This window comes from Oncorhynchus keta, chromosome 30 (genome assembly GCF_023373465.1).
Source record: "Oncorhynchus keta strain PuntledgeMale-10-30-2019 chromosome 30, Oket_V2, whole genome shotgun sequence".
Classification (NCBI taxonomy): Eukaryota; Metazoa; Chordata; class Actinopteri; order Salmoniformes; family Salmonidae; genus Oncorhynchus; species Oncorhynchus keta.
In genome coordinates this window covers 31228947-31252334 of record NC_068450.1, presented here as the reverse complement: position 1 = coordinate 31252334, position 23388 = coordinate 31228947, and the positions used below count along the sequence as shown (strand labels likewise).

The window sequence follows — 23388 nt, the reverse complement described above, 5'->3', positions numbered from 1 at the left end:
TAATGGTCAGACATGCTCTTCAATCCGCTGATATGTGACCATTTCAGCACCATGGTCATGGACAGCGGAAAGAGGCTGTATTTCAATGGGAAGCTTGTAGTTTCCTATTTTAGCATAGTTTAAATTAATCGACATCTTACTGTCATGTTGGTTTACATGGTCATTAATACTTAGGCCGATATGTGTTGATATAGAATGATAGTGCTGCATTTGATCCCATGCAGATTTAAACCAGCCCAAATATCTTGTATTATTTTTCGTATTCTGTAGTTCAGTGAATTTAACTCAGAGGGACGCTGTTGGTCAGTGTGTTGCAGTATTAGAGCACATTTGCAGCAGTACCTCCCCCATCATCTCCGTACATGAGAGAGAGAAAGAGGCGCACGCAGAGCGCACAGTCCGGGTTACAGAGAACACGAAGCACCGAGACACCGAGCTGAGATTCTTTTGTTCTGGAGATACGGATTATTAGTAGAACATTTAGTTATTTTCTCGGTTTACACCTGATGGAAATATACTATTATCATAACTGATTATATGGTGTTTGATGCTTCATGTTGAAGGGAAAATGTCGGACAGAACAATGACACGGCAAGTACTGTTGTTTATCTCGGTCCTCTCTCTCAGTTCAGTACACGGGCAGGTCAGTTACTCCATTCCCGAGGAAATGGCGAAAGGCTCTTTAGTCGGTAACATAGCGCAGGATCTGGGTTTAGATATCAAAAGACTGAAATCAGGTAAAGCTCGTATTTATACTGGAGACAGCGCAGAGTACATCGACCTGAATAAAGAAAGGGGAGTTCTCCTCATCAAAGACAGAATAGACCGTGAATCACTCTGCGGACAGACGACGCCTTGTGCACTACATTTTCAGATTATTCTAGAGAACCCGATGGAATTTTACACCATAACTGTTGAAATAACGGATGTTAACGACAATATTCCATCATTTGAAAAGAGTGACGTACAATTTAAAATAAGCGAGTCTGCAGTCATTGGAGCAAAATTTATATTAGACGGAGCAATGGACCAGGACGTCGGTATCAATGGCCTACAAAGCTACACGTTGAAACCAACCGATAATTTTGCTCTTGAATTGCATAATCAAGCCGATGGCAATAAAAATGTAGAGATGGTTTTAAAGCAACCTCTAGATCGTGAAAGAGTGGAACAAATATCTCTGATATTAACAGCAGCAGATGGAGGAGAGCCTCGGCTATCAGGAACAATGCAGATACTCATCACAGTACTAGACGCCAATGACAATCCACCCGTTTTTACGCAGCATACATATAAAGCTACCGTTACTGAGCATTCCCCAAAAGGAACACTTGTAATTTCAGTGAGTGCATCAGATGCCGACCATGGATCAAACAGCAAAGTAACCTATTCAGTTCGAAACACTTTAGATGATGTCAGAGAAATGTTTGATGTTGACGAGGACAGTGGCGAGATTAGATTGATAGGAAATGTTGATTACGAAAAGACACGACGTTTTCAGATCAGCCTGCGGGCAAGTGATGACGGAGGCCTTACAGATTCATGCAAAGTCATAGTTGAAGTAGTTGACACCAATGATAATACGCCTAATATTAACATTATGTCTAAATCAAACGTGATCTCCGAAGACGCTAAAGCAGGTACTGTCGTAACTATGATGAATATTCAAGACCCAGATTCTGATGATAATGGCAGAGTGCAGTGCTCTATTGACGAGAACATCCCATTTTTAATGAAATCAACATCGAATAATTTCTTTACTGTTGTAACAGACAGTGACTTGGACCGAGAGAGAGCGTCTGAGTATAACATCAGTGTGACGTGCTCTGATGAGGGAGTTCCCTCGCTCTCCAGCAGCGTCACTCTCACCTTACAGATATCAGATGTGAATGACAACGCGCCTGTCTTTGAGAGGAGCTCATATGAGGCCTACATTATAGAAAACAACACACCGGGCCACTCTATATTCACAGTGAAAGCCAGAGACGCTGACTGGAACCAGAATGCCCGTGTTTCTTACATACTGGAGGACTCCTCGGTTAACGGAGTGCCCGTCTCCTCATATGTGTCCGTTAGTGCTGACAGTGGAGTCGTCCATTCAGTGCGCTCTTTTGACTACGAGCAGATCAAGGATTTCCAGTTCCGCGTAAAAGCGCAGGATGGAGGCTCTCCTCCACTCAGTAGCAATGCGACTGTAAAAATAATGATCCAGGACCAGAATGACAACAAGCCTCAGGTTCTGTATCCAGTCCAGACTAGCAGCTCTCTGGTGGCTGAAATGGTGCCTCGTTCAGCAGATGTGGGATATCTTGTCACTAAAGTGGTGGCTGTTGATGTGGACTCTGGACAGAATGCCTGGCTCTCCTATAAACTGCATAAAGCGACAGACAGGGCGCTGTTTGAAGTGGGTTTACAGAATGGAGAAATAAGAACTATTCGCCAAGTCAATGACAAAGATGTTGTGAAACAAAGGCTCACTGTTGTAGTGGAGGACAACGGGCATCCCTCTCGTTCAGCTACAGTCAATGTTAACGTGGCGGTGGCGGACAGCTTCCCTGAAGTGCTCTCGGAGTTCACTGACTTTACGCACGACAAGGACTACAATGACAACCTGACTTTTTACTTAGTCTTGGCTTTGGCTGTAGTCTCATTTCTGTTCATCACATGTTTAGTGGTTATTATATCAGTGAAAATATACAGATGGAGACAGTCTCGCGTCCTCTATCATTCCAATCTCCCGGTTATTCCGTATTATCCACCGCGTTACGCAGACACCTTGGGGACAGGAACTCTACAGCACGTGTACAATTACGAGGTGTGCAGGACGACTGACTCCAGAAAGAGTGACTGTAAGTTCGTCAGACCCTGTAGTCAGAACGTACTGATAATGGACCCCAGTTCTACAGGGACGATGCAGCGGATGCAGAGTGAAAAGAACATCCTGGATGAAACAGACTCCCCAATAGAGGTCTGTTATATTTGAATCATTATCCTTCCCTTTAATCTAAGGTTGAACTGCGACATGTACATTTGTATCTGTTCCTTTCCGATTTTAGTTGTTTATAAATCTTGTCTTTATACCTGCGAAGGTTCCATGGTCAGAAATACTCTGAATTTCACTGATATTTGGCCATTTCAGCACCACGGTCGTGAACAGCGCCGCTCTCCAAAGCGGCTGTATAATTGCAATATAGACCCTGTAACATAGTAAAGAGTGAATTATACAGGGATATTGCCTAACCTTTGTAAAGATGACCAAACGTTGTTTGTACTAGAACTTTGATTCATAAGTATATACACGTTTTCTGTATCCTACAAATTCCACAGTAATACCATAGTGCTGGTTATAGATGCAGAAAGTTGCTTTCTATCCCGAGGATTAGTTTAGCGTAACATGTATTTTGTTTATATTTATTGTCCACATACTACTGGCATCATGGTTTACATTTATCCTATATACATTGGCTGAAATGTGTTTATATAGCCTACATTACTGGGTTGGGTTAAGCTTGATAATGCTGTGTTTATTCCATGGAGATTCATACCTTCCCAAATATGTTGGAAGGTGTTTCTTTTGAAGTATATCTGTTGTTCAGTAGATTGAACTCAAAGGGACGCTGTTGGTCAGTGTGTTGTAGTTTTAGAGCGGATTTGCAGCAGTGCCTCCCCCATCAGCTCGCTATATTAGAGAGAGAAAGAGCCGCATGCAGAGCGCACAGTCCGGGTTACAGAGAACACTAAGCACAGAGACACAGAGCTGAGATTCTTTTGTTCCAGAGTGGTGGAGTTTAGCGAAATCTTTTTTCTTCACTAAACAGTGAAAACGAATGAAATATCACGGCGTTCTTTACGGATTGTAACGTGTTTTTTGTTTGATATGGGAAAGAAAATGTCGGACAGAACAATGACACGGCAAGTACTGTTGTTTATCTCGGTCCTCTCTCTCAGTTCAGTACACGGGCAGGTTAGTTACTCCATTCCTGAGGAAATGGCGAAAGGCTCTTTAGTCGGTAACATCGCGCAGGATCTGGGTTTAGATATAAAAAGACTGATATCAGGTAAAGCTCGTATTTTTACTGGAGACAGCGCAGAGTACATCGAGCTGAATAAAGAAAGGGGAGTTCTCCTCATCAAAGACAGAATAGACCGTGAAACTCTCTGCGGAATGACAACGCCTTGTGCATTGCATTTTCAGATTATTCTAGAAAACCCCATGGAATTCTTTCGGGTAACTGTTGAGATTACAGATGTAAACGATAATGCTCCTAGTTTTAAGAAGACCGAGAAACGTTTTGAAATCAGCGAGTCTGCAGTGATTGGCGCAACATTTATGCTGGAGATAGCAATAGATCCTGACGTTGATCTTAACTGTCTCCAGAGCTACACTCTTAATCCCATTGATCATTTTAATTTAAAACAAAAAAATCAACCCGATGGAAGTAAAAAGGTAGAGATGGTTTTGCAGAAGACTTTAGACCGGGAGAAACAGGAGCAGCTATCTTTAGTATTAACAGCTATAGACGGAGGCGAACCACAGCTATCTGGAACAGTGCAGATACACGTTACAGTGTTAGATATAAACGACAATGCACCTGTTTTTACGCAGGAGATTTACAAAGCAACGGTTGTTGAGAATTCACCTGAAGGAGCCTTATTGGCCACTGTTAGCGCCTCTGATGCGGATAAAGGGTCTAATAGCATGGTTAGCTATTCTTTGTCCAGCAGTACTGATCTCTTTGAGTTAGACAGCGAAAGTGGTGAATTTAGACTAATCGGTCATATAGATTATGAAAAGGCAAAATATTATCAAATGTTTATCGAAGCAATGGACGAAGGAGGGCTTTCTGATTCCAGTAAAATAATCATAGATGTTATTGACGTCAATGACAACAGCCCCGTTATTATTATAATGTCTAAGTCTAGTTCAATAGCGGAAGACTCTATCTCGAATACAGTTATAGCCATGATCAGCGTTAACGACCCAGATTCTGACAGTAACGGACAGGTACACTGTGGAATAAATGAAAACATTCCATTCACCATTAAATCCATGTCCAACGCCTTTTACAGTCTAGTAACAGACAGTGACTTGGATCGAGAGAGAGCCTCTGAGTATAACATCAGTGTGACTTGCTCTGATGAGGGAGTGCCTTCGCTCTCCAGCAGCATCACTCTCACCTTACAGATATCAGATGTGAATGACAACGCGCCTGTCTTTGAGAGGAGCTCATATGAGGCCTATATTATAGAAAACAACACACCGGGCCTCTCTATATTCACAGTGAAAGCCAGAGACGCTGACTGGAACCAGAATGCCCGTGTTTCTTACATACTGGAGGAGTCCTCGGTTAACGGAGTGCCCGTCTCCTCATATGTGTCCGTTAGTGCTGATAGTGGAGTTGTACAGTCAGTGCGCTCTTTTGACTACGAGCAGATCAAGGATTTCCAGTTTCGCGTAAAAGCGCAGGATGGAGGCTCTCCTCCTCTCAGTAGCAATGTGACTGTGAAAATAATGATCCAGGACCAGAATGACAACGCGCCTCAGGTTCTGTATCCAGTCCAGACTAGCAGCTCTCTGGTGGCTGAAATGGTGCCTCGTTCAGCACATGTGGGCTATCTTGTCACTAAAGTGGTGGCTGTTGATGTGGACTCTGGACAGAATGCCTGGCTCTCGTATAAACTGCAGAAAGCGACAGACAGGGCGCTGTTTGCAGTGGGTTTACAGAATGGAGAAATAAGAACTATACGCCAAGTCACTGATAAAGATGCTGTGAAACAAAGGCTCACTGTTGTAGTGGAAGACAACGGGCAGCCATCTCGTTCAGCTACAGTCAATGTTAACGTGGCGGTGGCGGACAGCTTCCCTGAAGTGCTCTCGGAGTTCACTGACTTTACGCACGACAAGGAGTACAATGACAACCTGACTTTTTACTTAGTCTTGGCTTTAGCTGTTGTCTCCTTTCTCTTTATCGTATCCATCATAGCCATACTGTCAGTGAAATGCTACAGATGGAGACGGGAGCAAATGTTTTATAAATCAAATGGGAATCTCCCAGTTATTCCGTACTACCCGCCCCTTTACGCAGACGTGGGAGGAACAGGGACTCTGAGACAGGTGTATAATTACGATGTGTCTGGAACGAGTGACTCCAGAAAGAGTGATATGAAATACGTCAGACCTTACAGTCAGAGCATCATTAGTCTGGACGGAACACAGACACTCCCCAACGCGCAGAGGGACACGCTGATCAATGACGATTCAGACAGTCAGGTGAGCATGAAAAATCGTCTCTCGTACCCTCAGAATAATTATGACGTCACCGTTTTCGGTGTCAATGACCTTATTCTGATACTACCTTATTCTTATTTTAACGTTAACTATTGTTATTTTGCAAGTGTTGCATATGTTTTCTTTTGTCCAACACTGAAAGGTTGGCTTCACTCTTGAATTTCTGAAAGGTGTTTCCTATGGCCTTTACCTCTGACTGATTTGTGATTTCACACCATGCGTAATGGCCCAATTGTAACCATCAGCTATATCCTTTAAGCCAAATAACCATCAGTTGATGTGTTGTTCTTCACAGCTCATGTATGAAGGAACATCGTCATTGTCATCATACCTTGCGTATAGTGCGTTTTACTGCAAGATATTGGGGTTTGGATATGCTTAGGTTTTACGCATGGTTGGAGAGCACAAGTGTTTTCAATATTCTGTGTGTAGTTTACACGTATGAACTCAGAGGGCCGCTGTTGGTCAGTGTGTTGCAGTTTTGGAGCAGTTTTGCAGCAGTACCTCCCCCATCATGTCGATATATTAGAGAGAGAAAGAGCCGCACGCAGAGCGCACAGTCCGGGTTACAGAGAACACTAAGCACCGAGACACCGAGCTGAGATTCTTTTGTTCTGGATTTTGGACACTGAAACAAATGGAATATTACTGATTTCTTAACGGATTATAACGTAAGGTGTTTTATATCCCAGAGAAAATGTCGGACAGAACAATGACACGGCAAGTACTGTTGTTTATCTCGGTCCTCTCTCTCAGTTCAGTACACGGGCAGGTCAGTTACTCCATTCCCGAGGAAATGGCGAAAGGCTCTTTAGTTGGTAACATAGCGCAGGATCTGGGTTTAGATATAAAAAGACTGAAATCAGGTAAAGCTCGTATTTATACTGGAGACAACGTAGAGTACATCGAGCTGAATAAAGAAAGGGGAGTTCTCCTCATCAAAGACAGAATAGACCGTGAAGCGCTTTGTGAACAGACGACGCCTTGTGCACTGCATTTTCAGATTACTTTAGAAAACCCGATGGAATTATACCCGGTAACTGTAGAGATTACAGATATAAACGACAACGCTCCCACTTTTCAAAAGAATGAGCGACGTTTGGAAATCAGCGAGTCAGCTGTGACTGGATCGAAATTTATGTTAGAGAAAGCAGTGGATCCAGACATTGGTTTAAATGGCCTCCAAAGCTACTCACTGAAGCACGCTGATCATTTTGTTTTGAAATTGCATAGTCAGGCAGATGGGAGTAAAAAGGTTGAGATGGTTTTACAGAAACCTCTAGACCGAGAGAAACAGGAGCATATGTCTCTGTTGTTGACTGCTCTGGATGGAGGGGAGCCTCTGCTATCAGGGACAATGCAGATACACGTCACAGTGCTGGATGCAAACGACAATGCGCCCGTTTTTACCAAACCAGTGTATAAGGCAACAATAAGTGAGGATTCACAAAAAGGAACGTTTGTCACGACAGTTAGTGCGTCTGATGCAGATAAAGGCACAAATGGAGAAGTGTCTTACGTGATTGCAAATAGCATGAACCGTCTTTCAACGTTATTCCACATAAATGAAGATGGTCATTTGATATTAGATGGACAAGTTGATTATGAAAAATTCAGAAGTTATCAGATTGATATAGAAGCCATAGATAATGGTGGTCTCTCGGACTCAAGTAAAATAATAATTGATGTCAGTGACGTAAATGACAATAGTCCTCTAATCAATTTGATTTCCAAATCCGGTATAATACCAGAGGATTCCCGTCCTAACACAGTAATAGCTATGATGAGCGTAAACGACCCTGATTCTGAGAGTAATGGTAAAGTTAACTGTGGCATAAATGAGAACATCCCTTTCACCATTACATCTGCATCTAATGGATTCTATAGTCTAGTAACTGATAGTGGCTTGGACCGAGAAAGAGCGTCTGAATATAACATCACTGTGACGTGCACTGATGAGGGAGTGCCCTCTCTCTCCAGCAGCGTCACTCTCACCTTACAGATATCAGATGTGAATGACAACGCGCCTGTCTTTGAGAGGAGCTCATATGAGGCCTACATTATAGAAAACAACACACCGGGCCTCTCTATATTCACAGTGAAAGCCAGAGACGCTGACTGGAACCAGAATGCCCGTGTTTCTTACATACTGGAGGACTCCTCGGTTAACGGAGTGCCTGTCTCATCATATGTGTCCGTTACTGTTGATAGTGGAGTCATCCATGCAGTGCGCTCTTTTGACTACGAGCAGATCAAGGATTTCCAGTTCCGCGTAAAAGCGCAGGATGGAGGCTCTCCTCCACTCAGTAGCAATGCGACTGTGAAAATAATGATCCAGGACCAGAATGACAACGCGCCTCAGGTTCTGTATCCAGTCCAGACTAGCAGCTCTCTGGTGGCTGAAATGGTGCCTCGTTCAGCAGATGTGGGCTATCTTGTCACTAAAGTGGTGGCTGTTGATGTGGACTCTGGACAGAATGCCTGGCTCTCGTATAAACTGCAGAAAGCGACAGACAGGGCGCTGTTTGAAGTGGGTTTACAGAATGGAGAAATAAGAACTGTACGCCAAGTCACTGATAAAGATGCTGTGAAACAAAGGCTCACTGTTGTAGTGGAGGACAACGGGCAGCCCTCTCGTTCAGCTACAGTCAATGTTAACGTAGCGGTGGCAGACAGCTTCCCTGAAGTGCTCTCGGAGTTCACTGACTTTACGCACGACAAGGAGTACAATGACAACCTGACTTTTTACTTAGTCTTGGCTTTGGCTGTAGTCTCATTTCTGTTCATCACATGTTTAGTGGTTATTATATCAGTGAAAATATTCAGATGGAGACAGTCTCGCGTCCTCTATCATTCCAATCTCCCGGTTATTCCGTATTATCCACCGCGTTACGCAGACACTTTGGGGACAGGAACTCTACAGCACGTGTACAATTACGAGGTGTGCAGGACGACTGACTCCAGAAAGAGTGACTGTAAGTTCGTCAGACCCTGTAGTCAGAACGTACTGATAATGGACCCCAGTTCTACAGGGACGATGCAGCGGATGCAGAGTGAAAATAACATCCTGGATGAACCAGACTCTCCACTAGAGGTTTGTTATAGTTGAGTCATTAATTTTCTTCTAAAAATATATTTGTATGGGTAGTGCATTTCACTGTGTAACATCGAGTCTTTACATTTGGAAACGTTCCATGTTCAGAAATTCGACACATTTTTCCAATTTGGTCAATTCAGGCTTTTTCACAGAGGACCTGTAACGGAACGAAGAGTGAATCATCGTTGTCAAGAACATGATGACTTTTTGCATAAATAAATACATTCATAAGTCTATATCAGGATTTGCATATTTGTATGGAAAGCACACTACCATACGTCAGATTTTAGAAATGTGTGTTCTGTCGTTATGTAGGCTATGTTAAGGCAACGTGTGTCTTGTTTGAGATTACTTGTCAACATCCTGTGGCATCTACGTTTACAATTGTCCTAAATGTGTTGATATATCTTATGTTGTGTATAGCATGGTAGAGCTAATATTATTCCTTTGGAAACTTCAACCTTCCCAAATATGTTGGAATGTGTTTATTTTTTAATGATCTGTTGTTCAGTATATTGAACTCAGAGGGACGCTGTTGGTCAGTGTGTTGCAGTTTTAGAGCGGATTTACAACAGTACCTCCCCCATCATGTCGATATATTAGAGAGAGAAAGAGCAGCATGCAGAGCGCACGTTCCGGGTTACAGAGAACACTAAGCACCGAGACACAGAGCTGCTATTCCTTTGTTCCGTGGGTACGGATTATTGACAGAACATTTTTTTTTATTTTCTGGATATAAATTTGAAGGAATTTAGCAAATTACTGAACGGATTCTATGGTGTTTGTTGTGTCATGGCGCAGGGGGAAATTTCGGGCAGAACAATGACACGGCAAGTACTGTTGTTTATCTCGGTCCTCTCTCTCAGTTCAGTACACGGGCAGGTCAGTTACTCCATTCCCGAGGAAATGGCGAAAGGCTCTTTAGTCGGTAACATAGCGCAGGATCTGGGTTTAGATATCAAACGATTGAAATCAGGTAAAGCTCGAATACACGTTGGAAATAGCGCAGAATACATCGAGTTGGATAAAGACAGGGGAGTTCTTCTTATCAAAGAGATAATAGACCGTGAAGCGCTATGCAGACAGACAACGCCTTGCGCACTGCATTTTCAAATTATTCTGGAGAATCCAATAGAATTTTACCACGTCACAATTGAGATTATTGATATCAATGATAATGCGCCTGTTTTCCAAAAAGATTCAATGAAATTCGAAATAAGTGAGTCAGCTGTGACTGGAGCTAAATTTGTGCTGGAGAGAGCATTTGATTCTGATATAGGAGCAAATGGACTCCAAAGCTACTCCCTTAATCCAACTGATAATTTCAGTCTAAAATTACATGGTCAAACTGATGGTAGCAAAAAGGTAGAGATGGTTTTACAGAAGCCTTTAGATCGAGAGAAACAGGAGCAGATGTCTTTAGTGTTAACTGCCCTCGATGGAGGAGACCCTCAGATGTCTGGAACAGTGCAGATTCATGTCAATGTGTTGGATGCAAACGACAATGCTCCGGTTTTTACGCAGGCAGTATATACGGCGAGTGTTGTAGAGAACTCACAGAAGGGTACTTTATTAACTACAGTTAGAGCCACCGACATAGATCATGGATCAAATGGTTTAGTCACATATTCTATATCAAGCAGCACACTTGGTATTTTGGACCTATTCGAAATAGACGAGAGTAATGGCGAAGTGCGTTTGATGGGCAAGGTCGACTATGAAAGCGATAAACATTATCAGATTGATGTAGAAGCAAAAGATAAAGGAGGTCTTTCTGATTCCAGTAAATTAGTTGTCGACATTGTGGACGTCAACGATAACAGCCCTTTGATTGATATGATGTCCACTTCTAAATCGATACCAGAAAATTCCCCTTCTCAGACAGTCATAGCTGTAATGAGCGTCCACGACCCAGACTCTGATAATAACGGAGTGGTGAATTGTGTTTTAACGCAAAATATGCCCTTTACCATTAAATCTACATCCACTGGCTTCTATAGTCTAGTAACTGACAGTGAATTGGATCGAGAAAGAGCATTTGAATATAACATCATTGTGATGTGCTCTGATGAGGGAGTGCCCTCGCTCTCCAGCAGCGTCACTCTCACCTTACAGATATCAGATGTGAATGACAACGCGCCTGTCTTTGAGAGGAGCTCATATGAGGCCTACATTATAGAAAACAACACACCGGGCCTCTCTATATTCACAGTGAAAGCCAGAGACGCTGACTGGAACCAGAATGCCCGTGTTTCTTACATACTGGAGGACTCCTCGGTTAACGGAGTGCCCGTCTCCTCATATGTGTCCGTTAGTGCTGATAGTGGAGTCATCCATGCAGTGCGCTCTTTTGACTACGAGCAGATCAAGGATTTCCAGTTCCGCGTAAAAGCGCAGGATGGAGGCTCTCCTCCACTCAGTAGCAATGTGACTGTGAAAATAATGATCCAGGACCAAAATGACAACACGCCTCAGGTTCTGTATCCAGTCCAGACTAGCAGCTCTCTGGTGGCTGAAATGGTGCCTCGTTCAGCAGATGTGGGATTTCTTGTCACTAAAGTGGTGGCTGTTGATGTGGACTCTGGACAGAATGCCTGGCTCTCGTATAAACTGCAGAAAGCGACAGACAGGGCGCTGTTTGAAGTGGGTTTACAGAATGGAGAAATAAGAACTATACGCCAAGTCAATGATAAAGATACTGTGAAACAAAGGCTCACTGTTGTAGTGGAGGACAACGGGCAGCCCTCTCGTTCAGCTACAGTCAATGTTAACGTGGCGGTGGCGGACAGCTTCCCTGAAGTGCTCTCAGAGTTCACTGACTTTACGCACGACAAGGAGTACAATGACAACCTGACTTTTTACTTAGTATTGGCTTTATCTGTAGTCTCCTTTCTCTTTATCGTATCTATCATAGCCATACTGTCAGTGAAATGCTACAGATGGAGACGCGAGCAAATGTTTTACAAATCCAATGGGAATCTCCCAGTTATTCCATACTACCCGCCCCTTTACGCAGACGTGGGAGGCACAGGAACTCTGAGACAGGTGTATAATTACGATGTGTGTGGAACGACTGACTCCAGAAAGAGTGATATGAAATACGTCAGACCTGACAGTCAGAGCATCATTAGTCTGGACGGAACACAGACACTCCCCCACGCGCAGAGGGACAAACGGATCAATAACGATGGGGAAAACCAGGTGAGAACAAAGTGGCTACATCATCAGCATATAGGTTTTCGTTGTCAAGAGCTATAGTTTGGGTTATAAATCTCGTTCGATTTCAAAGCAAGGTCATACATTTCATGTGCTGTTACCATTTCATCCGATTTTTCTTAGCCTATTAAAACAAGACAGTATCAAACAAAACGCATGGTATTGGGTTTTTGACGTTTGTAGTGGTTTGGACATTTCACATTTGATCATTTCATGTCTGCCTCATAAATATAATCTCAAACATCGACAATTTATGGCAACCTAATATTTGTGCAGATATTTGTGCAATATCTATTCAGGGCTCTAAGGGCCGCTGTTGGTTAGTGTCAGTATATATACGTCTCAGATAGTAGACCCTCCCTCTCTTCTTTGCGTCACAAGCTGCGCAGAGGACTCAACGTCTGTATAATCAGAACTAGTCTCCTAAAAGAGCCCACACAATCGTTGGGACGTGTTGGCGACGCACTATTCATTATTGTGGAGCCATTCGTTTTTGTATTGTTTTTTTTCTCTCAGGCTGAGTAGTCTGAAGATGAACGATCTTTGTTGTCATGGCGCAGGGCGGACCAGCTCGCGGATATGGACATGGAATACATGGGTCATGCTGTTTGTCTGTCTCTGTGGTGCAAGGGTAGCGCGCGCCCAGGTCCGTTATTCCATCCCGGAGGAGATGGCGAAGGGCTCACTCGTGGGGAATATCGTACAGGATCTGGGTTTGGATGTAAAAAAGTTGAATTCTGGTCGAGCGCGGATCTTTACTGAGGACAGCAGTGAGTGCATCGGTCTGAATGTTGATAAAGGAACGCTTGTGGTGAAAGAAAGGATAGACAGAGAGGAGCTGTGCGGCCAAGTATCTCCCTGCTCTCTGCATTTTCAGATCATCGTTGAAAATCCGATGGAGCTCTATCGAATTGATGTGGAAATATTAGATATTAACGACAATGCCCCTGCTTTTGCTAAAAAGGAAATGCATTTCCAAATAAGTGAATCTGCGGCTCCTGGGACTCGCTTTTCACTCGACGGTGCAAAAGATCCCGATGTGGCTCTAAATACTCTCCAAACATACCAACTAAATCCTACGGATCATTTTCAATTGAAACCCCTATCTCGCTCTGATGGAACGAAATACGTGGAAATGGTTCTGCAGAGCGCACTTGATAGAGAAAAACAGGAAGAGCATAAACTAATATTAACTGCTTATGATGGCGGGACCCCCCAGAAATCTGGCTCTGTCAAAATCAATGTTATTGTCTTAGATGCAAACGACAATGCCCCTGTATTTGGCCAGTCACTGTATAGGGTGGTCGTGGCAGAAAATGCGTCAAAGGGAACGATTGTCTTGGCAGTGAGCGCCACTGATGCAGACCAGGAAACAAATGGAGAGGTGATGTATTCCTTTTCTCAAAATACAGAGGGTGCTTCAGTTCTATTCAATATAGTCGCCCATACTGGTGAGATTACCATAAGTGGTCTGTTAGATTTCGAACAATGTAGGCATTATGAACTAGATGTAGAGGCGACAGACAACGGGGGGTTAACAGATACTAGTAAAGTGCTTATTGAAATTACTGACGTGAACGACAATGCACCCGTGATTAGCATAATTTCATTCTCCAACCCTATTCCCGAGGACTCTGCCCCGGAGACGGTCATAGCCATGCTCAATATCAAAGATTCAGACTCAGGTAAAAACGGTCAGGTGAAGTGTTCTATTAGTCCAGATTTACCTTTCCGCATAAAGTCATCCTCTTCCAATTTCTACAGTTTAGTGTCAGACCAGGCTTTGGACCGTGAAACTGTGTCTGAATATGACATAACAATAACAGCCACAGATGAAGGGTCGCCATCTTTTTCCACGAATAAGACAGTAACACTGAAAATATCCGATGTGAATGACAACGCCCCCCTGTTTACACGACAATCATACACCGCTTGCGTTATTGAGAATAACTTACCTGGAATGTCAATATTTTCAGTCAAGGCCAGCGACAAAGACTTTGGCAACAACGCGCGTATTTCATATTTGCTTGGCGATAATCAAGTGAATGGAGTGTCGGCGTCTGCGTTCATTTCAGTAAATGCAGAGAGTGGGGAGTTTTTTGCTGTGCGTTCTTTCGACTATGAGCAAATAAAAGAGTTCCAAATTCGCGTAAAAGCGCAAGATGGAGGCTCGCCTCCTCTCAGTAGCAATGTGACTGTGAAAATAATGATTCAGGACCAGAACGACAACGCGCCGCAGGTTCTGTATCCAGTGCAGACTAGTAACTCTCTGGTGTCTGAAATGGTGCCTCGTTCAGCAGATGTGGGCTATCTTGTCACTAAAGTGGTGGCTGTGGATGTGGACTCTGGACAGAATGCCTGGCTCTCGTATAAACTGCAGAAAGCGACAGACAGGGCGCTGTTTGAAGTGGGTTTACAGAATGGAGAAATAAGAACTATACGCCAAGTCAATGATAAAGATGCTGTGAAACAAAGGCTCACTGTTGTAGTGGAGGACAACGGGCAGCCTTCTCGTTCAGCTACAGTCAATGTTAACGTGGCGGTGGCGGACAGCTTCCCTGAAGTGCTCTCGGAGTTCAGTGACTTTACGCACGACAAGGAGTACAATGACAACCTGACTTTTTACTTAGTCTTGGCTTTAGCTGTTGTCTCCTTTCTCTTTATCGTATCCATCATAGCCATACTGTCAGTGAAATGCTACAGATGGAGACGGGAGCAAATGTTTTATAAATCAAATGGTAATCTCCCAGTTATTCCATACTACCCGCCCCTTTACGCAGACGTGGGAGGCACAGGAACTCTGAGACAGGTGTATAATTACGATGTGTGTGGAACGACTGACTCCAGAAAGAGTGATATGAAATACGTCAGACCTTACAGTCAGAGCATCATTAGTCTGGACGGAACACATACACTCCCCCACGCGCAGAGAGACAAACTGATCATTGATGATTCAGACAATCAGGTAAGCATGCATTATCGACTGTAACCTATATAATTACATTGTAACAATATAGAACAAGTAATTAGGCCTTACATAGCAAATACTTACCAATTTGACACTCACCTTCTTTGTCTTGGCTTTAGCAGTGTTACATGCTATGTACCTGTCATCAGGCAATCACATTCCGATATACTCATTCTGGAATAATGCCTATGTAATTAATATAGGTTATAGTGTTGCCAAAGACTGCCCTGTGAAACACAGCAGCGAACCTGTATTAAATCATCTTCTGGAATGCATTCAGGGACAAAGAGAGCAGTGCTGCTGAAGGCTATATAGAAACACAAAGGAAGGGCTGGGCTGGACTGGGTTGGACTGGGTTGGACTGGGCTGGACTGGGTTGGACTGGGCTGGGCTGGACGAGACTGGACTGGGCTGGACGAGACTGGACTGGGCTGGACTGGACGAGACTGGGCTGGACTGGGCTGGACTGGATGAGACTGGGCTGGACTAGACGAGACTGGGCTGGACTAGACGAGACTGGGCTGGACTAGACGAGACTGGACTGGGCTAGACGAGACTGGACTGGACTGGACGAGACTGGACTGGACTAGACGGGACTGGGCTGGACTAGACGAGGCTGGGCTGGTCTGGATAGACTGGACGAGACTGGGCTGCAGACGGGGCTTTTTTTTCTCTCACACACAGGCAATGCACTGGACTTTAACACCGACTAAATTCCTGTCTCTAACTGGGTTACTGGGCTGACTTTGAACTGTACATGAGAGCAAGACTGGGCTGGGCTGGAGGAGACGAGACTGGGCTGGAGAGAGGAGGCTGGACTGGGCAATGTGACTGGAGAGAGGATGAGGCTGGGGAGACTGGGCTGGGCTGGAGAGAGGGAGGGTGGGGGGAGGGGAAGAGATGTGACTGGGCTGGCCTCATCCACCGTTCATGCGCTGCAACACTGGGCTGGACGCGACGAGTGATGCACTAGGGCCTTTTGCACCACAAGCTTTTTTGCAGAGAAATCTCCTCATCACCTCAATGCACTATTTTTAACACCGACCTAAATAATTGAGTGTCTATAAATGAGGTTACTGATGTTCCAGGGAAAGAACCATGTACAAACAGAGAGCAAAAGAGATGAGAGAAAGATAGAGAGGAGATTGAGGAGTATAAACAGTAGAGGGAAAGATAGATGAAAGAGGTGGGAAATGTGTTGGAGAGAAGGATGAGGATGGGGAGAGGCAGTAGCAGGGAGCCAGAGAGAGGGAGGGTGTGGGGGAGGGGAAGAGATGTGTTGTAGCTGGCCTCATCCACCGTTCATGCGCTGCAACACTGCGTTAGTGATGCACGGCAGCCATTTTGCACCACAAGCTGCAGTGTTTGCAGAGAAATAGGCTCCTCATCACCTCTAAGGTAGAAAGGGATGGATAAATAACTATAAATAATTGAGTGTGGATATAAATGAGGCAGGGCTCGATACAGGGAAAGATAGAAACAGGGAAAGAAAGATGCAGGGAAAGATAGAAACAGGGAAAGATAGATGCAGGAAAGATAGATGCAGAGAAAGATAGATGCAGGGAAAGATAGAAACAGGGAAAGATAGATGCAGGGAAAGATATAAACAGGGAAAGATAGATTCAGGGAAAGATAGATGCAGGGAAAGATAGAAACAGGGAAACTACTGTGTTGAAAGGAGAGAGACAGAGAGACAGATGAGTAAACTACTGTGTTAAAAGGAGAGAGACAGAGAGACAGATGAGTAAACTACTGTGTTGAAAGGAGAGAGACAGAGAGACAGATGAGTAAACTACTGTGTTGAAAGGAGAGAGACAGAGAGACAGATGAGTAAACTACTGTGTTGAAAGGAGAGAGACAGAGAGACAGATGAGTAAACTACTGTGTTGAAAGGAGAGAGACAGATGAGTAAACTACTGTGTTGAAAGGAGAGAGACAGATGAGTAAACTACTGTGCTGAAAGGAGAGAGACAGAGAGACAGATGAGTAAACTACTGTGTTGAAAGGAGAGAGACAGAGAGACAGATGAGTAAACTACTGTGTTGAAAGGAGAGAGACAGAGAGACAGATGAGTAAACTACTGTGTTGAAAGGAGAGAGACAGAGAGACAGATGAGTAAACTACTGTGTTAAAAGGAGAGAGACAGAGGGACAGATGAGTAAACTACTGTGTTGAAAGGAGAGTGAGAGACAGATGAGTAAACTGCTAGATTCCTCTATATGATGCTAGTATAGTGACATGTTGTTTGTATCACTGAGGAGAGCTCCTTGATCCCTCTTTCTCCTCCCTCACCACAGACATCATAAAGGGGTCATTAGAGCTCCATTGCCCACAGGCCTCCATGTGTAGTGGGTAACACACACACAGGGAGGAAATGCCCTCCATATGTCTCTCACATGCAGCCCATAATACTAATCCCACACACCAGGCCACTGCCACACACAGCAAGTCACCAGGCCAACCGATTGGAAACACTCTTTTCATGGCACTTCGATACCGAAGGGACTTTCTCGTAGCATGTTAGGATAATTAACATAGCAGGTTAGGAGACTGAGGTTAAGATTAGGAAAGGGGTTAGGGATAGCGAAAATGCTCTCCTAACCTGCCACGAAAATCACTTTGTATCGAAGTGGTGTGAAAAGAGTGTGTCCCATCAACTGATAGGTTACCTCATAAAATAGGTGATGATCACACTCTTTTTCACAACGTGGTGATCCTATTGTATGTCAATGTTGTTAAATTCTTAGTAAGGTGGTCATGATGCTGGCTTTATTGTATGGGGGGACATAGTATCTAATGCTGGAGGTGGTGTAGTTTCAGTCAGTGTCCGTAGATGGAGTGTGGCCCTGGCATAGACAGCAGGCTGTCTGTTTGTGTACATACTGCACAGGCATTTTGTATGTGTTTGTGTTGAATGTTTCTGTGTAGATGAGTAGCACATGCCTCATAAACATCTGACATGACACAAAAACGCTTGAGGTTTTATGGAGGAAACCTCTGTCCCTCTGGAAAAAGTCTATCATCATTATCACCCCACATCTGTGTCCGTTTTACCCATTTAAACCACTTTTTAACCACTAAACCCTGGTTCTCAGGCTTGTCAGCGAGGAAGGCTTTTACTATGGACCATAAACCCTTGAACTCACTGTGTCTCTGTGGGGGTCAGACCCCACCGACCCATACACCCCTCGGTCTAGCCCTGAATGGTCCAGTCCAGTGTATAGATGTGGATGGTGTGTGGGTGACCCTTGGATATGACTTCTCGCTTCTGGTTCAGATCCCCACTTGGATGACCTTTGAACTGTAGAACAGTGGTTTGCTGACGTATGTCAAGGCTGTAGTCCTCTGGAGCAGAGTTTAGCAGTCCCCTGCCTTGGCAGACATTTTGGATCCCACCCTGAGCCGAGGCCCTGTAGTTTCTAGACCTTGTGACTGTCCACATTGAATAGGGAAGAAACTGCTTTCCCACAGCTGTTGTTAATACTGTACTTCCTTCCTCACTGACCCAGTCATCTGGTGAGCAGCTGTTTCTCTACAGTGTGTTGCTCTGTCTGAAGATTAACATTGGACTTTGAGCAGTATTTGAGCATGGTTGCTGTGTATGGTGATCAGGATGCATTGAGCTGTGTGCATGTGTGTGCTGTGCATGCGTGTGTTCGTGTGTGTGCTGTGCATGCGTGTGTTCGTGTGTGTGCTGTGCATGCGTGTGTTCGTGTGTGCGTGCTTGCTTCTTATCTAGCCTTCTGGAAAGTGGGGTTAGAAGTTCTGATTCTCACATATATGATTCCTCTGCTCCCCCTGCCCCATTAAGATCCTTGATTAGATATGAGGGATGTCTGGATGATTTGTTAGTGACTTTATCCTCTCTCTCACACTCCTGCACACACTCAAATATTCTGCTAAGGGGAGTTGAGATCACACTCACAGTTTGTCAGCTCTATCCATAAGTCTGTGTAGTGACTGTGTGTGATCTGATGTAAGTACAGAGAAGCGGGAACATGTCGTGTACGTTTTCTTTAATCATCCTTCCTTGTGGAATCACTCCAACAGTATGCTGTCATCTCAGTTCACGGTTTTGAGGATGGAGGGAGGCAACTCTGCTTCTACTGACATGTACCCCCGAGTCTTATCATCGTTACCCTCAGTCTATTTCAATTCATGACAGTAAACCCTCAGGCTCTCAGCTGTGGTGATCTGATGTTCTGTTTTCTCTGGCCTGGTAGTAAGAATGTCCTTTTTCCCTGCCGTGTCCTACAGCCCTTCAATCCTACAGGCCAAGGGGCACAGTCTTACAGTCCCAGGCTGTCTCAATAGTCTACAGCCAAAGGTTCCTTTGCCTCTCTACATTCAATGGACAATCATTTGAATGAAAATGGGGCCATGTTGTGTATGTGCATTCAGTGTGCAGGCCTGAAGAGAGGCAGTTTTGGCTCTGATGATGAGGCAGATGTCCTCTGAACACTGAGTCTCAGGTGCTCAAAGCAGTCATTGGCATTGTGAGTATTCACCTGGCCTGGCCTGACCCTTTGAGCAATGTGCAGGGAACTGGGCACATACATACCTATACATACATACCTATACATACACACACACACACATACACATACACATACACATACACATACACATACACATACACATATACACATACATACATATACTAAGTGTACAAAACATTATGAACACCTGCTCCATCCATGATGTAGACTGACCAGGTGAAAGTTCTGATCCCTTATTGATCATAACTTTTGATCATCTGTTTAATCCACTTCAATCAGTGTAGATGAAGGGGAGGGGAGGGGACGGGTTAAAGAAGGATTTTTAAGCCTTGAGACATGGATTGTGTATGTGTGCCATTCACCGTGTGAAAGGGCAAGACAATATTTTTAAGTGTATTTGAACAGGGTATGGTAGTAGGTGCCAGGCACACCTGTTTGAGTGTCAAGAACTGCAACACTGCAACACTGCTGGGTTTTTCACTCTCAACAGTTTTCCGTGTGTATCAAGAATGGTCCAACACCCAAAGGACATCTAGCCAACTTGACACAACTGTGGGAAGCATTGGAGTCAACATGGGCCAGCATCCCTGTGGAACGCTTTCGACACCTTGTAGAGTTCATGCCCCGACAAATTGAGTCTGTTCTGAGGGCAAATGGGGGTGCAACTCAAGATTAGGAAGGTGTTCATAATGTTTTGTACACTCAGTGTATATGAAGGACTACATTCACCTGTTATATTACTCTTAGGTCCAGGTGCTCTTGTATGCCCCAGATTGAGTTGTGTGTTTCAATTGTGTGTTATTTGTGTTACTGTTCCAGTAGTGATGCCCAGTGATTCTGGGCTCGCTGCTCCTCTGGAATGGATCATACCAGGGACTATACAGGCCAGTGTAACAGTAAAGGCTCAGCCAGAATTGTATGGCACGTCACGTACTGTTACACGTCATCTGAGTCACAGACATTCACATGATACACACTCCGCGATGCACACACACACACACTAGGTGATAGTCCTGAGGTCAGGGCATGTGGGCGGTGGTGTGTGACCATGTTCTGATCTGTCAGGCTGGATAGACTCACTGCAGCCATTTTGCTGTGAGTCTGAGGCTAAGCCCTGACACAACACTAGCAGGAAGAAAGCGCTAGTATGCACTAAATGGCTACTGCATATAGTCAATATGATTAGTCATGTGATCACAATCACAATGATGGTTATTGTTAATAGTCTCAATGTCATTATTGTCATGATCATTACCAGTGATGATGTCCGTGGATAAAAGTAGTGGTGGCAGCGATAATCATTTTGGGGATGGTTCAACATGTATGTTTGTGGCAAAGGCCTTTTGGTTAGCTGTTTCCTCTGTAAGGCATTCTAGATTTGTTGGTCCTCTCCTTTTTCTTCCTGATCTCGTTGATTCTCTGCTTCTCTCCCCTCCCCTCTTTCCAGCTGCACCGTTCTGATTCAGTGAGTGTGAGAGAGCTGGAGGAGGAAGAGGGAGAGCGAGATCTCCTCTGGCCGTTCCAAAACATTTTGTACTGTGTGCATAAAACCATGGATGCATTTGGGTGTCCAAAGTCACACCTGTGTTGTGTTTATCAGAGGAGCTCTTTCTCCCTCTGGTCTCTTGATGTAACTGGTCAGTAGGTTATTGCTGCTGTCCACAAGCCTCTACATTCTTAACTTAGATACGCTACTAATTGTATTGGTGCCTTGGTAAGTGATGAATGATTAGAAGAGAGGACTGTACAGTGTATGAGGAACCTTTTAGACACCCTATCACCCTTCCTTTCTCTCTTCTCCCCTCCATTCTGTTTTCTACATACTTCGGTTTTTTCCACTCTCAGGAAGAGAGGTGGGATGTGTTGCCGTAGCAACAAGCTGACTCACTGTCAGGACTGTACCATTGTGGTGCGGTACACAAGGGGGCATCAGCAGATGCAGTGTCTGCTGTCTGATGGGATACAGGCAGCTGTGGGCTTTAAAGAGGGCAGACGCACCCCTGTTTAGGACACAGAGGTGCAGTGTCCTTGGGCTCAGAGTTGGATTGGTGGGAGAGAGGGTGTATGACACGGTGGCGTGGGGGTATGTTGAAGGCTCTACCTCTCTGTTTCCAGAAGATGGACGCTGCCCTGAACACCTTTCACGGTTTCACCTCCCTGTTGCTCTGACTTGGAGTGTGAAAGCGCTGTCTGAACTAAACCCTCAAGGCTCTGTAGATGTTGTTTCCTTTGATCACAGGCTATACATAGATTTTCTATTGACTGCTACATGTGCATTCTTGTGTGTGTATCATAGTGGTTATCAATGTGTAACACACAGTACCACAAGCTCTGTTCCTCTATCAGACGCACAGTGTGAAAGCATGTCATTAATAAAGAATACATCATCCCTGGGCATCTCCTCGAGTGCACCTGCTGTTCCTGTGTTCCTCTGCAGCATGGCAACGTCCTGTACTGCAGCATCATGAAATGGCAGCCTATTCCCAATATAGTGCACTACTTTGGACCAGGTTTGCATAGAACTCTGGTCAAAGTAGTGCACGACAGGGAATAGGGAGCCATATTGGACACAACCTCAGTCCTCCTTAAATGGGGCTATCAGTATCCTGTCTGGGACATGCAGATGATGATCAACCCCACTGTTCGCACTCCTGTTTTAGAGAGGCTGGGTCAATAAGGGTGTTGTATTTCTCTTTCATTAAGTCTTGTCCTCTGTATCCACCCTCTCTATTCAATCACCTTTATTGTCATGGGAAACACATATTTACATTGCCAAAGCAAGTGAACTAGATACATCAACAAAAAAACTCAAGTGAAAAATAAACAATAACAATTAGCAGTAAACATTACACTCACAGAAGTTCAAAAAGAATAAAGACATTACAAATATATGATGTCTACATACAGTGTTGTAACGATGTGCAAATAGTTAAAGTACAAAATGGAAAATAAATTAGCATACACATGGGTTGTATTTACAATGGTGTTTGTTCTTCACTGGTTGTCCTTTTCTTGTGACAACAGGTCACACATCTTGCTGCTGTGATGGCACACTGTGGTATTTCACCCAATAGATATGGGAGTTTATCAAAATTTGATTTGTTTTCAAATTCTTTGTGGATCTGTGTAATCTGAGGGAAATATGTGTCTCTAATATGGTCATACATTTGGCAGGAGGTTAGGAAGTGCAGCTCAGTTTCCACCTCATGTTGTAGCCTTTCTCCTCTTGAGAGCCAGGTCTGCCTACGGCGACCTTTCCCAATAGCAAGGCTATGCTCACTGAGTCTGGACATAGTCAAAGTTTTCCTTAATTTTGGGT

The 23388-nt window shown here is 44.2% G+C and overlaps 5 protein-coding genes across 5 annotated transcripts; all 5 read left to right on the top strand.

Annotated features, from left to right (window-relative positions):
- Positions 1 to 336: 336 nt before the first annotated feature.
- On the top strand, positions 337 to 3007 carry LOC118383119 (protocadherin beta-16-like). Its single transcript, XM_035769735.2, has one exon. The coding sequence runs from the start codon at positions 548 to 550 to the stop codon at positions 2981 to 2983; it is 2436 nt and encodes an 811-aa protein (XP_035625628.2). The 5' UTR covers positions 337 to 547; the 3' UTR covers positions 2984 to 3007.
- Positions 3008 to 3560: 553 nt separating this feature from the next.
- On the top strand, positions 3561 to 6646 carry LOC127913983 (protocadherin beta-8-like). The gene has a single exon (XM_052488225.1). It carries the CDS (start codon positions 3878 to 3880, stop codon positions 6446 to 6448), a length of 2571 nt encoding a protein of 856 aa, XP_052344185.1. The 5' UTR covers positions 3561 to 3877; the 3' UTR covers positions 6449 to 6646.
- A 76-nt stretch (positions 6647 to 6722) lies between these two features.
- LOC127913765 (protocadherin beta-16-like) lies at positions 6723 to 9398 on the top strand. Its single transcript, XM_052487008.1, has one exon. The coding sequence runs from the start codon at positions 6987 to 6989 to the stop codon at positions 9396 to 9398; it is 2412 nt and encodes an 803-aa protein (XP_052342968.1). The 5' UTR covers positions 6723 to 6986.
- A 206-nt stretch (positions 9399 to 9604) lies between these two features.
- On the top strand, positions 9605 to 12651 carry LOC118372111 (protocadherin beta-16-like). The gene has a single exon (XM_052488226.1). It carries the CDS (start codon positions 10179 to 10181, stop codon positions 12642 to 12644), a length of 2466 nt encoding a protein of 821 aa, XP_052344186.1. The 5' UTR covers positions 9605 to 10178; the 3' UTR covers positions 12645 to 12651.
- A 483-nt stretch (positions 12652 to 13134) lies between these two features.
- On the top strand, positions 13135 to 16196 carry LOC118372125 (protocadherin gamma-A11-like). Its single transcript, XM_035757889.2, has one exon. It carries the CDS (start codon positions 13135 to 13137, stop codon positions 15589 to 15591), a length of 2457 nt encoding a protein of 818 aa, XP_035613782.2. The 3' UTR covers positions 15592 to 16196.
- Positions 16197 to 23388: the final 7192 nt, after the last annotated feature.

Coding starts and splice junctions, on each gene's coding strand:
- LOC118383119 (XM_035769735.2), top strand. CDS start 548: ATGCTTCATGTTGAAGGGAAAATGTCGGACAGAACAATGACACGGCAA.
- LOC127913983 (XM_052488225.1), top strand. CDS start 3,878: ATGGGAAAGAAAATGTCGGACAGAACAATGACACGGCAAGTACTGTTG.
- LOC127913765 (XM_052487008.1), top strand. CDS start 6,987: ATGTCGGACAGAACAATGACACGGCAAGTACTGTTGTTTATCTCGGTC.
- LOC118372111 (XM_052488226.1), top strand. CDS start 10,179: ATGGCGCAGGGGGAAATTTCGGGCAGAACAATGACACGGCAAGTACTG.
- LOC118372125 (XM_035757889.2), top strand. CDS start 13,135: ATGAACGATCTTTGTTGTCATGGCGCAGGGCGGACCAGCTCGCGGATA.